Raw genomic sequence first — 20,914 nt, forward strand, 5'->3', positions numbered from 1 at the left:
TTATGTGCATAGTATGAAAACTTCATTTTATTTTTTTTTTAGTAAAAGCTTTCATCAGTCTTTAAATTCTGAACGTTTGTAGCAGCTACTTGAATGTGAAAAGCTGCCTCTTGGACAGTTGGTCATGTGCCAAATGAGAAACTGTAAAGATCTTGATAAGCAAATTGAAATCTGTGAGAGGGATGGGTGAAAGAAGGAAAAGTCAGTAGTTCAGTGTTGATTTGTGAGTGTTTCAAATAACCAAAAATATTTGGGTCTTTTTCCCAAATTATCTTCTTAGCTGAAAACAGATATAAGTTTTTTTTTTTAAACCCTTTATTGGAGGAAGTACAAAGTTGTAAGTACAGCATTGTAAAACTCTTATGCAACTCTGCATGCTAGGTGCAAGTGGTTCAGAGTTTATAGTTCGTGTTGGAGTAGTCACCTGCCATATTGTTTGTTTTTTCTTAATAGAGATGTATTATTAACAACACCCATCGACTAGTTGAACTCTGTGTGGCCAAGCTGTCCCAGGATTGGTTTCCCCTTCTTGAACTTCTTGCCATGGCCTTAAATCCTCACTGCAAATTCCATCTATACAATGGTACACGTCCCTCTGAAACAGTTCCTGCAGGAGTACAGCTTGCTGAAGATGAACTTTATGCCCGTCCTCCTGACCCACGATCACCAAAGGTATCAGCTTTTTCAGCCCTGAATATTGAAATGCTTATTTTATTACCTACTGTTACCTAGCTACCCAGTAGCCATAGAGAAGTGTTTGGGAGTAGGGGGGTGTACTTGATTTTTGTATATCAGTAAAATGTTGTGCTGCTTTTCACTCTTCGATCAATCATGATTTAATACATGCTTGCTCTTCTGACTCTTTCAGTCTTTGGTCCACAATGAAACCGAGTTGTGTTTCTGTGGTAAACTGGCACAAGTCTATTGGAATGCTATTCCTACTGTGTTAATGTGATTGCTTGTATTTGCCAGGTGATGGATTTAACTTCTCATTCAATGAGATTTTGTTGGTGACACATCTTAAGGAGGGGATTATGTGATAACATAGGAATTTTCCCTCCCTTTTCTTAGAGTTCCAGAAGATGAGAGCTAGGGATTTTTTTTTTCAACTGGCAGTTCAGATCAGTAATTTATTTCAGTTCTCGGGTCTGAATTTTTCAGCATTGTTTGCCCACTGGTATTGGTATAAATTCAGGAGATGCATGAATTAAATTTTTGTTGCTTTCTTTTTTTTTTTTTTTTCTTTTTAGTAGAACTGGTAGCTATTGATATGTGAGAACAGAAGATAAAGAACTCTGTGTCCTTGGACTTCCTTGCATTGCTAGCCTTGTTTGTAAGAATGTTATTTTGTGTTCTTGCTGCATTTTTATGCAGCATTATCACATCCAGGACCAGAAAAGAGTATCAGAATCATCCTGTTTTCTGTAGAAATTTAGCAGCCAAGCCTGAAGTACAGGCATTTAAATTCTTATGTATTTGTTAAATTTCCTTGAATATATAACATACAGTATGTTTGCCATGATAATGGGAAAAATAGAGTTGTCTATTTCTAAGCAGTTCCATAAAACTGAATATTTAAACAATATAGGCGAATTCCCTGATAATTGTTACCTTCTAACAGTTTATTCTATAAATAGTTTTTTAAAGTAATTTTGTTACCGATAGGTACTTAAAAGTACTTCTAGATGGTTATTTGTAAAAGTCAGATAATAACTGATTATTATATTTCAGGGTTGGCTAGTAGATCTTATCAACAAGTTTGGCACATTAAATGGATTTCAGATCTTGCATGATCGCTTCATGAGTGGATCAGCATTGAATGTTCAGATAATTGCAGCTCTCATTAAGTAAGTTTTTAAAGAATATGTTACATAGTTCAAGTTTTCCAAATATGTTTAATAGAATATTGAATTAGTACGAAACTGAGTCTTTTGAAGCACTCCCATTGCCACACGTCTTAACTAGTTGCCTTTAACTTTGATGTTTCGCGTGCTTGTAAAGAGACTTAAGTTTCTAGAATAAATTGCTTCTTAGTGTTATAAATTTATAACAATAGTATCTTAATATTATACAACTATTGATTATGGCATTTGATCACTTTTTTCTTTGTTTTTAGGCCATTTGGACAATGTTATGAATTTCTAACATTACATACAGTGAAGAAATACTTCCTTCCAATTATAGAAATGGTTCCACAATTTTTAGAAAATTTAACAGATGATGAACTGAAAAAAGAAGCAAAGAATGAAGCCAAAAATGATGCTCTGTCAATGATAATCAAATCTCTAAAGAACTTAGCTTCAAGAGTTCCAGGACAAGAAGAAACTGTAAAAAACTTAGAAATATTTAGGTTAAAAATGATACTTAGGTAAGATGCTACTCCTAATATGATACGATCCCATTACTATTTATTTCACACTTCTTACATTTAATTTCTCTTACAGGTTGTTACAAATTTCTTCTTTCAATGGTAAAATGAACGCACTAAATGAAGTTAACAAAGTAATAACCAGTGTGTCATATTATACCCATCGGCATGGTAATCCTGAAGAGGAAGAATGGCTCACAGCTGAAAGAATGGCAGTAAGTTCTCCTCTTCATCATAATTCACTGAATAGGTTCTCTTCCTTCTTATCACTTAAACTGTAGAAGGATCCTTATACGATGGATCTTGTACAGTACTTGTTTTCATCTGTCATGTTGTAAACAGTAGGTATTGCATCATAGTAATAAGTCATTTTAATTGTTATCTTTCTGTGAAAAATGCTGTATTTGTTTCAAAGCTTCTGTTAAGAAATATTTTCAGTGCTGCTAAAAACGTGCTCTAAAAAGGGATCCTCGAATAGCATGTTTTTTATATAGGGTTTAAAAAGGAAAAAAAAATAGATGAAACAGGTGTTATTTATTTGAAACTTCAGTGACACTGTACCTAAAAATTGAACGTTCATTTAAATAAGAGTGTAGTCCACTTTTTATGCTTCAAATTATTTTCTTCTACTCAGAATTCTGAATGATTACACTCCTTTCCACCTTTCAGAAGCTGAAGTGTGTGGAAAAGTAAAATGTTCATCTGTATTCTTTTGTACAGAAAGTTCTAGACATGACATTTTGTGATTTTATTTAACATTCACAAACTTCGGATACTGTTCTATGCTTGAAAGCATATGTGACTAACAAATAACATGAGCATGTATAAAGTTAGAACAGTTTTGCTCTTTTCATCTTTGCAGAAGAACTTATTTTTGTTATTTTTGCACTATTCTGCCTCAGCATTGTAAATAGCTAATGGTTTATAATCTGCAGAAGGACTGCTGGCAGAATGGAATCATTGCTAAATTTGACCTTTTCAAGCAATAGGGAGAAATAGCTCTTTTCTTATGCACTCTTTATAGTTTGGCATCTCAGACAAGACCTCTGTTTTTAAATGAAAATGTCTAGGTTTATATATTTTGCAAGACTAGATCGAACATTTTAAATCTGTAATGAAGGACACTGCATTGGACAGTTTGCTATGTATGTTTTTCTTTTTTGATGCTCAAAGTGCACACAGCTTTGTTTCAGTTGGAACAAAAAAATAAGTGTATGAAGCTATTTTCAGTCAATGACACCACTGAAAAAAATTGTATCTACTCAAATAGTTTGAATATTTGCCTCTAATTCAATTAGAAGCATTAAAAAAATGCAAGTGGAAATACATAAATAATCTAAGCTTTTTACACATCAGTCTTCGATTATGCCCTTCTTGTGTGCTATACTATAGGGCATAGTAAAGCTAGAAGTGTCTTAAAATGGTTTTGATATTTAATGATTTTGAATCGGAAAAGTTTTGTTCCTTGAATAGAAGACATAACTGTTCTTCCCATTGGCTTTTTGAGTTTGTCTGAACTTTTGTTTATGCTTAGGGTTCATGATTTTAATATGCCAGGAAAAAATATCTTCCTTAAGGTATCACAGTGTTGGGCACGTTGGATTACTTAAAGCACTGATATTTTTAAAAGAGGAAATTAGAGATAAATACCTTCCTCTTGTTCTTAATCTTTCTAGTTTCTCACAATTAGAATATTGTGTATAAAAACAATCCTTAACAGTCTGATTTATTATTTTTTTTAATTTGCTTAAATATTGATAGCACTTCAGTAATTTGAGATGGCATTACTTTCTTTTTATATTCAGGAATGGATCCAGCAGAATAATATTTTATCAATTGTGTTGAGAGATAGTCTTCATCAACCTCAGTATGTAGAGAAGTTAGAGAAGATTCTTCGTTTTGTCATCAAAGAGAAAGCCCTCACTTTGCAGGATCTTGACAACATTTGGGCTGCACAGGTAAAGAATTAAGCTGCTAGTCTGCTTCTGAGCAAGAAGGAGCTTATTCTATGTCATGTACTGAGAAGAGGAAGACTTGTGCTTCTTATGATTGGTACCAGACAAAGCTGAAGAAAAATCTGAAATCAAGTGGTGGTCTTCTTCAGGATTCTGTATCTGAGAATTGTCTTCTCAAATGTGGTCAGTAAAAGAGATCAAGTATCTGTGTATGCAAAGTCTTAAAGAACAGCATCCCCTGGCAATCTGCTTTTAAGGGCTTAAGGGTCCACAAGAGCTGGTTACTTCTCAAGAACCACCTTATAAAATCACAGGAGCAAGCAATTCTGGTGTATCATAAGTCAAGTAAGCCGGGTGGGAGACCAGCTTGGCTGAGTAGGGAACTCCTTTTGGAACTCAAGCAGTGAAAGAAAGCATATGGTCTCTCTAAGGTCACACAGGAAGATTACAGAGCTGCAGTTTGCATTTACAGAAGAAAACACAAAGGCCAAAGCTCAACTAGAGTTAAAACTGTCCGGTGATGTTTCAGATAACACCAAAGCTTTTTAAAAGTATGTTAATAGCAGGAGGAGGTCTAAAGAAAATAGTGGAACATTACTGGATAATGCTGGTCACTCTCCAGGTGGGGCTGCACCTACACAGTGTTCTATGTAGTTCTGGGCTCAACAACTGTGTTGGGTCTGTCTGAGCTGGAGTCACCTTTTCCCTGCAGCAGCCCACACAGTGCTGTACTCTGCACTCGTAGCTGGAACAGCACTGATATCACTCCAGTGTTGTGTCTATCGCTGCATAGTGCTGGCACAGCATCAGGACTCCTTCCAAGCCCCCAAAAGCCAGCAGACTGGGGGTGGGCAAGTGATGGGGAGGGGACATTGCTGGGGCAGCTGACCTAAACCAACCAAAGGGATATTCCATAACACCTGATGTCACACTCAGCAATAAAAGGGGGGGGCTCTCGTGGGGGAGGGGGCTGTTCCTCCTGAACAACCACTACGCGTTTGGGGCCCTGCTTCCCAGGACGTGGCCGAACACCGCTCGCTGATGGGAAGTAGAGAATAATTTTTCCTCTCTCTGTGCTTCCGCGCGGACTGATTGCTTCTTTTGTCTCTGTTTGTTTTTTTTTCTCCCATTCCCTTTCCCTTTAATTAGACCTTTCTTATCTCAAACCTCGAGTTCTCTGTGTTGTATTTTCTCCCCCTTCCTCTTTGAGGAGAGGGGGAGTGAGAGAGCGGTTGTGGTGGAGCTCGGCTGCCCACCTGAGTAAAACCACCACAACAACTTAAAAACTTAAGTGTTAAGATACTTGACTGTGTCCAGGGGAGGACAACAAAACTGGTAAAAGGGCTGGAGGGCGTGTCCTGTGAGGAGAGGCTGAGGACACTGGGTTTGATAAGCTTGGAGAAGAGGAGGTTTTGGGGTAACCTCATTGCTCTCCACAACATTGTGATGAGAGGAAATGAAGAGGGAGGTGCTCATCTTTTCTCTTTGGTATCTAAGTGACAGTTTGCATGGGTATGGGGCAAAGGTACATCAGGGGAGGTTCAGACTAGACATTAGGAAAACCTTTCTTACAGTGAGAGTGGTCAAACATTGGAACCTGCTACCTAGTGAGGTGGTTGATGCCCCATGCCTGTCCGTGTTTGAGGCATTTGGATAAGGCCCTTAATGATATGTTTTAACTTTGGGTCAGCCCTGAAATACTCTGACAGTAGGACTCAGTCTTTGTAGGTCTGCTTCAGCTAAAACTAATTTATTCTATGATTCAACTTTATTCTGTGATCGTTATTGTTGGTAAGTCTTCAGGAAACACCAAAGTTGAGCAAAGTCTGAATTATGAAAAAAAAAAAAAATGTAATGTTTTAAAATACAGTAAAAATATAGATTGTTATTCTCTAAATTTGCTACAGTTGTTTCACGTGTTTGTTTTTGTTGTTGTTTTTTTTTTACTCACTTTTTTTTTTTTCCTGAGCAGGGAGCTATTAATGAGGCTTACAATAATGACTGTTCTGGAAATTGTTTAACAGCAAATGCTTTCATTTGTCATTTTTTGAATATTCACTTGATTACTTAAATGATCAGTGAAAATTGGCTTTCTAGTTTTGGGCTGCATGAGTTAGATCCCATAAAGGGCAGTTGAAGAGACATAATGATTATTAAATATTGAGTATACAGAAAATATACAGAAAATGAAGGGTAGTTTTAGGATAGAAATAAGCGTGAGAGCACATATCCTTGTTCATAAATAATTGGTAGTAAAATTGTTAACGTAATTGTACAAGCCCTTTAGTCAGGTCAAGTGTGGGAAGGCTAAATCCTGTTTTCAAGATAGAGGGCTAACACAGCAATTGGGTACTACTATACCCCCTGTTAATACGTGTTTACAGTCTTCTGAACTTTAACAGTTTGACTTAAACAGATTATAGGTGTCCATATTCAGGCACCCCCTGTCCAGGTTTGTTTAAAGCACTTGGGACTGCAGGCAGTGTAGTGGCAGCTTGACTTGACATCTCTGATGTTTCAACTTCATAATCTCTAGACTTCAGTTCCAGCACGATAGTAACTACATAGGATGAAACTTGAGACTTTTTTTTTTTCCTACTTATCCTCAAATATCATGTAAAAAAAAATACATCTTGTAACTCAAAGCAATCACGGATCACTTGAATTAAGGTGATCATATTGTTTGGTTTCCAGATTGTCTGTGTAAGAAATCTGGGCAGTGGGGAAAGATTTAGAGAAGTAATTATGCTACTTGTAGGCTTGTGTTAGCTATATTAGAGCCTCACCTTCTATAGGAAAAAGTAACCAAAATTTGGGCAGAGGGAATCTTAGTCAGTTAAGTATATTACTCAGAGGCCCTGAAAACAGGAACTTGTGGATAAGTTAAAGCCATACTTCTGCTGTTCCAGAAATGTATGAACAAGTGGTGCAACCCTTAAAAGACAGGGATAGCCCACCGCAACAGTTAGAAAATAAGTATAGGAATAAATCTTCCATGCTTTCAAATCTGCTTTACTCTGCTCACTTTTTTTCTTGCTTTCAGTTAGATTGTTGCCACGGTGCACTTGCAGGTTTGTTCTGTGTTTTTGCATTTCTTTTTTTTTCCATTGAAAATAGGATTCAGTAGGCCTTACTCGGGTAGATGTTTTCACTGCGCCTTTAGCCATGAAATTAAAACAGACTTAAAAAAAAAAAAAAAAAAAAAAAAAAAAGGGGGGGGGGGGAGGGTCGGGGTTAAGAATAGCCAAGTCTGCTAATATAGATTTTTTTTTTTTCCATGTTCACTACTTCGCATGTTTAGTTGTTTTTAGCATTTCTTATTAAATGATTGCCTCTAAGAGCAGCTGGAGCATGAAATTCGGTAGCGGGAGTTGATTTACTGTGTAGCTTTATATAACAGGCAGGCTATTTTAGCTCTGACTCAGTGCAGTACTGATGTGGTTTTGCTTTCAGACTGGAGCCATTATGTTTTTGCCTGGGTTTAGAGGGTGAGCATGCACAAATTTACGGTTAATGATACAGTAGTGCCCTGAGAATCTCAATATACAACTGGAATAAAAATAAGTAGTCCATGAGAAGTAATAAAAATATGCTACTTTTGGCCTTAGAAGGCAACATAAGCTTTAAGTTTTACCGATCTTATGAAGACAGTGTTTACAAAATACAAATATGTTTGATTCAAGGAATAATGTTGAAGTCTCTAAAGGCAAGAATTAAGTTGCAACCTGTTGAGTTACAGGAGTTCATCCAGATGGACAAGAAACAAAATCGCAAAGATTAGTGTTGAGATTTTATTACTTACATTCTAGAGCATTTAACTGGAACTCTAAATAGGCTTCCCTGTTTCCATACAGTAAGCTCACAGTTCACACACCAGGTTTTGTATCTCCTCTTGCTGTGTTGTGCAGCTCAGTACGTGCTTCTCCTTTCATATGTTACACTAGAGATGTTTTTTCTGTCCTGTACGCTCTCAGTTTTTCTTTCTATCCAGAAAATGGACTGCTAAGACAATAAAAATAGGAGATGTTTTGCAAAATTGAGTGGTATAATTGGTTTAGTAATTCTTTCTCTCATAATCTGACTGATAACATGAAAATGAATGTTGCTACTTGTTTTTTTGTTTTGTTTTGTTTTTTAGTAAATTTAGGGCCCACAAGAATTCTACAGTACATAAGCGGCTGTTTTTGTTGTTTTTAAGTGAACTACTGATGCGAGCTTTTAGAAGGAAATTATTTCCAAAACTGCTCAAGCATGTATTTTTAATACTGTAAAAGATTAATTACATCAGAGATTTTTTTTTCTGTCTTGCATATTTTATTCTGCACTTGGAGGAAATTTTTCTATGGTAGAGCAGCTACTGATACATATAGTCCAAAACTGTTGTTTTTCATGATTGTGGATTTAAGATGTGCTATCCTGCTGGGAATTATAGGAAGGAAATGTTCTTCTCACCCAGAGTCAAAATTCAGCTAGCTGTTTTTTCTGTATTGTCTTGCTTCTTAAATGTCAAAATTGTGATATAGGCCAACCTAATATAAAATATTATCTAGTATATAACTCGACTTTGCCATTAGTTGTTCGGTTGATAGATTTTATAAGGTTATAAGCTGCTGTTGGCTAACAAGTTGTTCATGAATCTGCTAGCACAAAAGAAATATTTTAGCCTAAGAAATCATGTGGAAATACTGAAAATGCAGCTTAAACGAAATTCAGTGAAATTTCATCGAAAGTAGATTTTGAGTCCTTTCCTTTTTTAAAAAAAAAAAAAAAAAAGGAGAAAATACCGATTTGTAAATTTAAATGCTGGTGTAGACTTCATTTTACCATCCCAGATTTAAAAAATAAATATTGTGACTGCAGTAGTCATAATTCTAAATAAATACTTGTGTACATGCACAATGCACACACTTCTTAAATAGTTACACATACAAGGCAAACTTTAATAATATGATTTCCTAGTGAAATAGATACCAGTTTGACGCTGCTCCCACAACATCAGCTATTATTGCTGAGCACTTCAGACAGCCTTCTTGTAAAACCAATAGAGGATGTCGTACTACTTGAGTTAATATTGATTGTTACAAACGTTGGTCAATTCTTTTTGTCTTCTTGACAGGCAGGAAAACATGAAGCCATTGTAAAGAATGTACATGACCTCCTGGCAAAATTAGCTTGGGATTTCTCTCCTGAACAGCTTGATCATCTGTTCGATTGTTTTAAGGTAATTATGCATGTTTTGACTATACTCAGGAAATGGATTGTGAAGTTGGCTGCAGATTTGTGACTCGTTCAACATGTTCTTTATGTGGGCAGTTTTCTTGTGTTAAAAGGCTTTTCTGTATATAGCAACAATTTGTAATGTCTACTGTTGAAACTGCTAGATTGTGTTACACTTTATTGAGCATCCACTGTGAGATTTTGTTTACTTCTTGTCTAAAGCAAAGGTTCATTATGCTGGTTTAATTGATGACCACTTCTGGATAATGCACATACATGCTGAGGACTGTAGGATTGCTAAATGTCACTTCAATGCTATGCATATTGACCTTTTCAAATAAATTACTTACATTTAATACCGTATTGTGTTCATTCTAAATTATTAATTGTTGGTGGTTTGATAAATAATGTTTTTATCTTAGTGTTAGAGTACCTTTCATGAAATTTATCAGTTATTGCTACTTACCGTCTTCAAGTAGAGGAGGAAGTGAGGGACTCCTTTCCCCACTTCATCTTTATCATGTAATAATTTTGCCCTGGTTAACATACACATGGGAGGAAACAGTCTCAGGAAGATAAAGTAAAATGTTTATAAACATAGAATGACTCGATTGTAGCCATTACACAAAACAACTTGTTTCTGAAAGATTGTGTTATTCACTGGCTTTTTGTGTATGCTAACATTTACATTTTTAGTTTCTAGTAGTAGTCATATGGACTGTTCTCCTGTTGCACTTTCAGGAGGTGAGAAAATGCAAGCGAGCTTTGTAGACTCAGTTTTCTGTTTTTAGATAAATGCCTGACAGTAACATTTTGGCTTTCATGCAATTTGTGCTCCAATTAATGGGTGACTTCTGATTTAGTAAATACGAGCGGAATGCTCCATAATTTAGATATTGACATAAATGCTCAGAAGTTTTATGGGTAAGCCATCATGTCTGACTCAGAGATGGATATGAAGCAATGTTATATTGATAACTCACTCAGAAAAAAGGTTAACTTGATAGAGAGAGCATTTGTTTCTGTCAGATTCAGAGGCACCAGTAATACTGCATTTTTACTCATTTAGTGATTGTAAGTTAATTAGGAGTGTTTTAAGTATAAGCACAGGAGATTTGAGAAAGCATTTGTAAGAAACAGCTGAGTCCAGTATGTTTTGACTACTTGTGAACTGGTCAGTGTTGTTGTTAACTTTTACAAGCATATCTGTGGTGTTTATATAAAGATTCTTAATTTCTAAGTCTCAAAGTTAAATACATTTTAACTGTAAATGCTAGAACTGTTCAGTTTTGACTTAGGTATTTCTGTAACGTGGTATTTTTAATGAAAAAATGTGAATACTATTTATATTTTTACATCATTTTTAATTGTTCATGTTACAGCATGTGAGATTAAAAAAGCGTAACTTTGATATTGAATAAAATCTTTCTTTAGGCAAGTTGGACAAATGCAAGCAAGAAGCAGCGTGAGAAGCTACTTGAGTTAATCCGTCGTCTTGCAGAGGATGACAAGGATGGTGTGATGGCGCACAAAGTGCTGAACCTTTTATGGAATTTGGCTCATAGTGACGATGTACCAGTTGATATCATGGACCAGGCTCTTAGTGCCCATATTAAAATCTTAGATTACAGCTGTTCACAGGTGTGTAATCCGGTATGATTCTGTTCTGAAATCAAGCACTAAAAGTCCTCCCCATTCCCCCTCCGTCCCTCTGTCCCCCACCCCCAAAAAAAAAAATGTAAGGGTGTTGGTAATACAGCAAAAGTCATCCAGAATATTTAATTCATCATGCTTAAAAATGAATCTATTATACAACTTTACAGCCATTGGCAGGTTTTGTTTTGTAGTTGAGAAACTGCTCCTCGTGGTTTCTTGATATTTTATAGCAGTTTAGTCTAACCAATTAGTAGAAGTATTTGAAAGGAGAAAAGGCAAATTAATTTAAGATGGATGATCCTATCTAACTGCAGTTTCTCTTGAATATGTACTGAATTCTTGAGTGGTTGTTGCAGGAATAGTTTGTATCACACTGATGGCTTCTGCTAGGATGCAGTGCTGTTCAGATAATCTTAAGAATGAATGCTTGAGAACTAAGCTGGTCTAGTAGTTGTGTGGCTTTGTATGTTCTGTTCTGTTGTGGAAGCAAATAAAGTAGGGGAATGATTATTGTTTCTGAAATATACTTGATTGTGAACACTTGTTCTTTAAGGATCGAGATACACAAAAGATCCAGTGGATAGATCGTTTTATAGAAGAGCTTCGCACAAATGACAAATGGGTCATTCCTGCACTGAAACAAATTAGAGAAATTTGCAGTTTGTTTGGTGAAGCACCACAGAATATGAGGTAAGAATGGAATGCAAATACAGTGTTGTCTCTTATAAGTTGAGAGAATTGGAACAAAGCATTTTTTTGCTTTTTTCTTTTTTTAATTTTAAGTGAGAGGCAGGGAGACCTTAGTTAAATCATTACATGTGTTTGAAGATGTTCTTTTGTGTTTTAATGTGTATAGACCACATCTAAAAATTAAAATACATAGTGTTTTGTAAGAGAGCATTGACATGAACTCTTCTTCTGAAACATGCTTTTACTTGTTTTTAGAAGAACAGTAGTCTGATTTGCAGATATTTGCAGAGAATCTGGATTTGTTTTCTGTTACCTATGGGCTTCAGTGCTTAACAGTGAAATTAGATTACGAAGTATAAATAAAATATATTGTGTATAATTAAAAATATATATATGAAAAGCCAAAAAAGGACTTGTTCAATGAAACCAAGTTTCTAGATTTTAAGTATTTTCTCACTACAGAAATTGTTTGCCAAAAAAATTTTGTATCTGCATGAGAAATTTTACAAACTTTAGGAAACTGTTGTTTATTTATCAGTGCTATATAATTGCTTTGTTTTCATTCCTGTAAGCAAGTAAACTATTCAAATCGACATTGCTGTTAAAGTCTGCTTACAAGATCTATGCAGGGAAAGTTGAAGAAAACAAACCTTCAGTTTGCCCAACACTACCTTCTTACTGATACTGGTTGAAGTAGCTGTGATGTTGCATTTCTGGCTCTTGGAGGCTTCTTTATTAATTTAGTTTGCAACATATTTCTCAGTTTTCATGACACTTTAATCCATTACAATTTTTCATTAATGATTGCTTGTGGTTTTTGCAGCAAGGTCACAAAGATACTAATTTTATTAGCACACGTGTCTGTTTTCTGTGTATTAGTTCTTAACTTTTACAGGCTCTAAGATCTAGGGGAATGTAGCTACCTGGTTACTTGTGGTACTTGTTCCAGTTGGACACTTATTAGCATAGTGCCTGAACAAAAAAGTTTTGCTTTCAATTCTTGAAGCAGAGCTCATTCAAGACACTGATTGGGTTTCTGCTCTGAACTAATCTTGGAAGGAACCTAGTTTTTTGCTTGTTTGGTTGGTTGTTTTTTTTTTGTTGTTGTTTGTTTGTTTTTTGTTTTTTTTTTTTTTTTTTTTTTTTGTTTTTTTAGACTACAGAAATTTAATTTTGTTATAAGGTAAGCATATGTACAGTTGGATGGCTTGAATCTCTCCCTACTTTTGGTCAGATCGTCTCTTCCATTTGTCAAACTTCATTGATATCTGCATTGCAGTATGTGGTAATACGTCAGTTTTATGCAGAATTTGAAAACACATGAAGTAGGAAAGAAAACTTTGGATTAAAGGTTTTAAACAGGGAACTCTCATATGAAGAAGCATTTATTAGGAAGATGCATTTGAGGGAGTTCTTTAATCAGAAATTATTGTACAGGTGACGGGGACACCATAGTGAGTTAAAATGTGATTTTGAAGTAATTAGTGACTTTCCAGTCCTCCAAGTTCCAGATAATTTGTAATATTGATGCAGTTGGGAAACTGTAATGCATGCATCTCACACACATCAACTTAAAACCTAAATCTCTAATGTCCTTCTAGAATTTGGGTTGAAGATAGGTTGAAACAGTTGGTCATTGTGACAGTTGTCTTAAAATATCTCACAGAGCTTTCTGTGTGTGACCATTAGTTCCATAATCCATATACTACTCTTTTGGGTGTTTAAATTCATTTGCAATTAAAAGTTTAGTCCAGAAGGAGTAAGGCTGTTGATGGTTGGCAAACATAAGTATAAATTACCTTCTGTCATTGGCACTGTAGAGATTCTTTTGGGGAGGAGGATCTAATTGTTGACAGGTATTTCTGAAGTTGAGCAAAGTGACGAATAGGTTATAAACATTGCCAAAGCAACTATAACTTCCTGACCACAGGGAAACACTGTATGTTTTGGGAGTTTAGCTTAACTAGAATTGCAGTAGCATTAGAAAGTAGTTCTTGGATAGGTGCAAGGATACCAGTTAATGTTAAGAAATAGTCAGCTTCGTTACTCAGTGATTCTTAGGGTACAGAAAATTACCCATTTTTCTGTGTTGAAAAGGAGAATGTCTCCAGTAGACCACTCTCAAGTGCTTAGGCTTGACCTGTGTCTACCCTAGCAGTACAAGGTTGGTCTCCAAAATTACTTGCCTAGAAGAATTAACTGAACATTGATAGGACCTTCTGTAGCAGTTTGAATTTTGTAACTGCTTTAAGACAATGATGAACTTAGTCTCAAGTAACTTTTTTTTTTTTTTTTTTTTTTTTTTTTAACCTAAAAGAAGAATTTGCTGGTTTATGTCTCTGGACCTTTAATGTCTGTTTTTAGTGGTAGATAGCATTTACTGGCTTAATAGAAAATCTCTCGACTTTGAAAGCTGAGTCATATGCAGTATTATGCGAGGCAAGTTATATGGGATAAATCTTACTTTAAAAAAAAAAAAATCCATTTAAATTAAGTTGGTTGGGACTTTGGCTTTGTCACTGTGAATATTTTTTGTAGAAAATAAAGACAGTCTAATTACTGTATGTTCTTCTTAGCATTTCCAAAGTACTTTGGCATTCATTTCAAAATGATACCTTTTCTTCCTATACGTTGGCTTTTGCTATCCATTTAGCAGAAGAGTAATGGAAAGACAGCAGTTTTGCCCTTAACATCCATTTTTCATGTTTCTCAGTTTATTAGTAAAGCAGTATATTATAATGGAAACATCATCAATTAGCCCAACCTTAGAGGCTTATGGAATGATTTTGTAGTTTTCTGTGGAATTCGCTTTAACTGTAGAAAGCAAACTTGAAAAGTCTTGTCAAATTAGCTTTTTTTTCTGTGCATTTGTACAGTCATCTTGCCTTTGACTCCATCCTAGCAGATGATTAAAATAACAGCTCACATGTTGCTCACACATACGATGCAACAACTCCTAGCTCATAAGTCGAGTTCTTACAAGTACCGACTTTTTGAACTGGTTGCTAACCCAGGTGAATCCAGATGTCCAAATTTTCTGTTTGTGCATGTGATTGAGGGGTGTGAGGGGCAAAATGTGAAGTGTATCTTGGAAGATCTACTTAGTCTTCTGCAGATGAAGCTTTCCCTTGGCTATATTTGGAGAGATGGATACAAATAGCTAATATTATGAGCGTATGAACCAAGCTATCGGCATCTAAATTCAACAAAATACACCTTGCTTATGCTCATTCCCTTAAGTGTTTCACCACCTGTCTTTCCGAAATTGTCAAAGTTCTTAGTTAATGTTACCTTTTGTCAATACATCTTTCTCTCTAGAGCTAGTGTCTCAGGTAGCCACTAAAACAGACATACAATCTTTTGCTGCTTTTACTGCTAGTTTATACTTAGATGGGGGGGCTGACAGAGTTGGAATGAAGTGTACTTGGAAAGTTGCTTATGGTGAAAACAAAAGACATTCTTTCTGTATATATGAAGTCCTGTATGTTTTCTGCCTTCATGCTTCTATGTATTTTGTTTTCTGTACTGCAGACTTCTGCTTTTTTTAACACAATTTGTGCTTTAAATGCCTCTTCCAAGCTGTTCTGGAAAACTCTGCATATTATGAAACGATCTTTTGAAGATGTCTCTGCTTAGCAGGCCATATTCTGTTGGTAGCAGATAACAAAATTACTGGATATCTGGGAAGAAAGTTGATGGCTTCTGTCTTTTAAACCCAACTTGACAGTGATCTTTGTTCTGATGAAGCAATTGAGCTGTTGTCATTACATCTACAGTGCAGCCTGGTTATCAGCTGCAAGATCATTAGCAGCTGATTATGGAACTAGGATTTCTTGCCTCCCCTACTGTTCTCATACTGCGTGGTGATATTGTCAAGTGTTGTAGCTCATGTGGTACCGAGACCAGGTTCCCCAGGAAGGATGAGAGTTCCTACCAGCAATCTAGTCAGCTAGCTCTGGAGTGTACTCTGAGAGTTGGAGGAAAGGAGAACAGTTCTGAAATCTCAAATATTTCTTCTGGGCAGGCTATTGGGAACAGCAGTACAACAAATAGCTCCTTTTTCCCCCCTTTCTCTTAGAAGAGCCATGCAAATTTGCATTGGCTACGCAGCCAAGATGTGAGTGCCGTGATATAGAGGAGTTGAAGCATTTTAAGGTTACTCTGCAGGGGCGATGAGTAGTCCCACGTTCTAGAATTTGATAGTGCTCATGGCACGTGGGTGTTGTACTCAAGCTGTGTATTTGCTCTTGCAGTTTACTTTTGCAAACTAAATACAACTAATATCCTTGAAGAGTAGCATTTTGGTCAGATTTTTTATAGTAGACATAAATTATTATTTATTTGTGGTGTTTCTTTTGAACTTTCTTTTTTTGTTGTTGTTTTTTTTTTTTTTCTTACACTATATGTTGCATGTAACTGACTTTTTGTCTGTACCAACTTTTTTAGATATTGTCAGGGAAGGAAAAAAGCAACGTAGAGTTGTGCAGCATTTTGAAGTACTGACAAATATAAGACTGTGAGCTTTCATTCTGAAAATGAACAGTTTTAGTTTGTTTAAATATTAAATTAAGAAAATAATATCGGATGTGGAGGAAACTGTGGTTATGCATATTGTAGCTGTACTACAGCTGAGAGTCTCCGTCTTTACTGTGCGGTTTGCAGGAAGGTATTTCTATTCCTGACTTGCTGCAGATATTCTGCCTCCGGTCTATTTAACTGCTCAGATTGCTTCGATACCTTTCATATGTACTACAACTGTATAATCCTCATTATGTAACTGCTTTTAATAACTGGTAAAAACCATTGATGCATCAGAAGAAAAAATAAAAGCATTGTCAGAGACCTAGTATGCTTTTTATTTTAGATATTGTAGCAAAGTTTAGAACTTGCATTGAAGACATTAGTTTCTTGAATTAGCTTATGGACTGTTAGGTGCAAGACTTCTCTGTTTTTTCTTACAACACTTATATTTTAATTTCAGTCAAACTCAACGAAGTCCCCATGTGTTTTACCGACATGACTTAATCAATCAACTTCAGCACAATCATGCCCTAGTTACATTGGTTGCAGAAAATCTCTCTGCCTATATGGAAAGCATGAGGCAGTATGCTAAAGGTAAGTTATTAAATAAAAATTGGCCTCATAAATACTGTGTAAAAACTCCAGTTGAAAATAGAGTTGAAAGCCAATTCTCCTAATGAAATAACTGTTATTGTTTGTTCACTCAATTTTAGAGCATTTGTGGGTTTGATAGCATTTGTGGTGTCATACTGGTCAAGAAAAGCTTAAAATGCAAATGGTGTGTTGGTTCATGATTGAAAACCTGGTGGTCTACAGCACAACATGGGGAAGTGACTGCACAGGTTTATCTGTGAGTTGATAAGCATCATCTTGCCCTACTTAGATTAGGGTGGTGGTTTTTGTGGAAAGCCATAATAATAATCTTGAATATACTCCCACTCCTAGTTTTGAATTTTTGTAGGGTCCTTTGAGAAGTTTAATAAATTCTGTTTGAAGCCATTGTTTGGAAGTTGTCACAGAGAAGGACTTAAGACCACAGTGGTACCATTTTATTTTATTTTTTACCATGCAATTCTGTTTCTGTTTATCTGCTTTCTTACTGTGTTTGGTACCAACAATACTTGGGCAGCATATTGTGTTAGTATTTATATACTTCGGTTTAAACTCAGCCCTGCACTGATGAGTTTGCATTCTTATTCTTGAAGGAAGCTAGCTTTCTAGCTACTGAAGTAGGAGTAGGGAAATGAAGGAGAATGTTGGACAATAACTGTCCCTGTAACGCTGGACCAACAGTACTCTTATGTATTGAACTAAGCCAGCAAAACTGAGAGGAGGAAATTTACCCCCACATGTGTACCTTGTTGACTGCAACCAAGGACCATTCTACCCTATTCATACACGTGCATACCCTACATAGCAGCCTACCAACCTGTTAGTTGCATCTCAAAAATGGCACTATAACATGTAGGAATTCAGTTCTGACTGTTTGGAGAGAACAGGATATGTGCATTTTGGAAAGTCTGTCTGTGTGGGGTTGTGTCTTCCTATGCATAGGTAAGTTGCCTACAAACCTTTAATTCTGTAATTCTTTTAATTTTGGAGTGCTTGATACAGATACCTAAAATTTTCTTTGAAATCTTGTTTTAAGAGTGGTGCAATGTGAAAATGATAGTTTCATCCTGGTGTAGGTTAATGAGTACTACATTTAAGCTTAATCTGCATACCATAGCTATATTTTTTTGTATTCAGAGGTACATGGGAGGGTTTACCCTAATCTAAGTGTTTTCATTAATGATAACACTGTACTAATTAATATTTAAATGGTACTAAATGGTTTGTTGTGTTCTCAAGCAGTAGTGTCTTAAGTTTAGTTTTGTCTGGGAAGGTACAAGAGTGCGTGTGCCTTACTTCATGTAACTTCTATAAGCTATCGGAGTGCTGTTTAACTTTGCAAAAGTGATGCAAAAACACAATTCCATTTATAGTGAGCTTTGCATCTTAACTCTTTGGATAGCTCTCTTTTTCTTGGACTTCGGCCAGTGATGAAAATCTGGGGTTTGGCCTCAGGGTTTTAAAGGAAACACAATCAGCAACTTTCTAATGCATTTGTGTTTGTCCAAAAATACCCTACACATGCTATTCATATATAAACTGTTATTCATTGATTTCAATTAATTTTTAACTCAGAAGCCAAAAAGTCATTTTTGACAATATTTACCTATCAAATTGTCAATGACTTTAGCACAAAAATTAGGCTAATGTCTTGAATATTTTTTTTTCTTAAGCAAAAAATTTCATCCCATTCCCATATTACTCCCAGCTCCCCCCTCCCCCCCCCCCAAACATGCACAATGACTCAATAAAGCAGTAATATAAACATTTTTGGCACAGTAGAAATTAAAAATTTGCAAAGAGGATAACTTCAATCTACTCAGAAATCAATTAAATTGTGCTTTCTTGAAATGAAGCTGCTGCAAATTTTCTTCCCATTTATATCAGAGTGCAAAAACAAAGGAGCAATAGTGCAGCTTTTTTTTTTCTTCCTTGGTACTTTGTTTGCTCTTTATTATGTATTACACCATCTACTAATCTTCTAGTTACTATACTAAGACAGTAATACATAATTCCTACCTATACAACTTAGTTCAGGTTTTGTAGAATAAGTAGAGCAGAATACAGAGAAAACAGCATCAAATTTGCACTCGTCCCAATATTTCCACCCCTTCCTGGAGGAGGGGAGAAGATAACGGGAGGGATGGGAATGAATGAAAGGAGAAGGAAGTTTGTCGTGATTGTACAGACAGATGGTAAGAACTGGACAGCTGTAGAATCAAACTGAGGTGGTGAAAGTGAATGGGACAGAGGAAGAAGATTGAAGGCTAAAACCCAAACAGCCCAGGACAGAGAAATGCCATAGGAAAAAAAAAAAGTCCTGTTGCCAACTCCAAAATCACTGTGTATTTTGTGAAATTTTTGTATTAGTTTTGAACTTGCAGTATTTTTATTTTATGAAGGAAAAGGCTTCTATAACTATATTGTGTGAAGAAGACAACAGATGTTTCTATTCTGTTATTCATCACATGTCATGGGATAGTGGAATTGAGTACACCCTCAGAAAGTTCTTGGATAACACCAAGCTGAGTGGTGCAGTTGGTAAGACAGAAGAAGGGATGCCATCCAGAGGGACATGGATAGGCTTTAGAAGTGGGCTTATGTGAACCTCATGGACTTCAACAAGGCCAAGTGCAAGGACCTGCACCTGGGACAGGGCAACCCCCTGCTCTCCATACAGACTGGGGGATGAATGGTTTGAGAGCAGCCCTGCAGAGGATACCTGGGGATACTCAGAGATGAAAAATTAGATGTGAGCCAGCAGTGCCCGCTTGCAACCCAGAAATACAACCATATCCTGGGTTGCATTAAAAGAAGCGTGGTCAGCAGGCCGAGGGAGGTGATTCTTCGATTGAGGGAGGAGTGTAGGTAGCAATCAGACCAGGTGTAATGGTTTTAAACTGAAAGAGATTTAGATTAGATATAAGGAAGAAATTCTTCACTGTGAGGGTGGTGAGGTTCTGGAACACATTGTCCAGAGCAGCTCTGGATGCCCCATCCCTGGAAGTGTTCAAGGCCAGGTTGGATGGGGCTTTGGGCAGCCTGCTCTAGTAAGAGGTGGTCTTGCCTGTGGTGTGGGGTTGGACTAGGGCATCTTTAAAGGTCCCTTTCAACCCAAAACCATTCTGTGTTTCAGTGATTCTATGGTTTTCTATCATATCCCCTTCTATATTTATTTTGTTTGCCTTTTTAAGGTTAAAGAAGAATCTAATCCATGTATCAGAATTCTCCTGATTATTGGCACTCTACTTTCTATTGAACTCACTTCCACCCTATTCTTCAGAGTCCTCTGTGAGATTAGGTGACTGTTATTGCATCATTTATCTTGAAAGAAGGTGTTCTTTTCAAAGTAACTATATTTTTTTATGCGTCTGTCCTTACTCCATCTCCTTTTAATGTAGGTGTTTTCAGTTCTTCCTTTGCACTGGTTAATAATGTCTTTGTGTGTATTTTAACAATACTGTTCAGATCTTGAGTTGATATAAATGGTAGAGTATCCTGAATTGTAAGTACTTTTAATTTTTTTTTCCTTAACTTTGCAAACACCAGAATTGACATATAGTGTGATGTATTGAGTACAGTAGGTTAGATGTTCTTAATTTTACTGTTCTCTTAGGTTCTTGATTGTTTCTTGATTTCTTTTGCTGTTCAGCTCTTACCATCTTTGCAAATCATCTTTCAGTCCATTAAGTTCTAGACATAGTGTAGAAGCCTCAGGTGTAAAGCTTGCCACTTGTATTTTTTTTCCTCCTTTCTGCTGCTTTTTTGTTCAGTGATAAGTTGTATCTTAGCTCATAGTTCCATCTTTTTGCCTATTGATCAAAGATCTTTTCAAATCTTGAGTGGATTGATAGCCAGTTCTCCTTCATCTTCTGTTTCCTAATGAAATTTAAAA

The 20,914-nt window shown here is 36.1% G+C and overlaps 1 protein-coding gene across 2 annotated transcripts in view; it reads left to right on the plus strand.

Moving 5' to 3' along the window:
* USP9X (ubiquitin specific peptidase 9 X-linked) overlaps positions 1 to 20,914 on the plus strand; it is a 101,827-nt gene that overhangs the window by 34,152 nt on the left and 46,761 nt on the right. For both annotated transcript variants that reach the window (XM_084304235.1, XM_084304234.1), the window contains exons 6-14: positions 454 to 672; positions 1,732 to 1,847; positions 2,117 to 2,368; positions 2,445 to 2,583; positions 4,174 to 4,326; positions 9,440 to 9,544; positions 10,975 to 11,181; positions 11,750 to 11,886; positions 16,868 to 17,001. In XM_084304235.1, the coding sequence (XP_084160361.1) occupies positions 454 to 672; positions 1,732 to 1,847; positions 2,117 to 2,368; positions 2,445 to 2,583; positions 4,174 to 4,326; positions 9,440 to 9,544; positions 10,975 to 11,181; positions 11,750 to 11,886; positions 16,868 to 17,001 (1,462 nt within the window). The remainder of the gene's footprint in view (positions 1 to 453; positions 673 to 1,731; positions 1,848 to 2,116; positions 2,369 to 2,444; positions 2,584 to 4,173; positions 4,327 to 9,439; positions 9,545 to 10,974; positions 11,182 to 11,749; positions 11,887 to 16,867; positions 17,002 to 20,914) is intronic.

This window comes from Netta rufina (assembly GCF_964035555.1).
Source record: "Netta rufina genome assembly, chromosome: 1".
Lineage (NCBI taxonomy): Eukaryota > Metazoa > Chordata > Aves > Anseriformes > Anatidae > Netta > Netta rufina.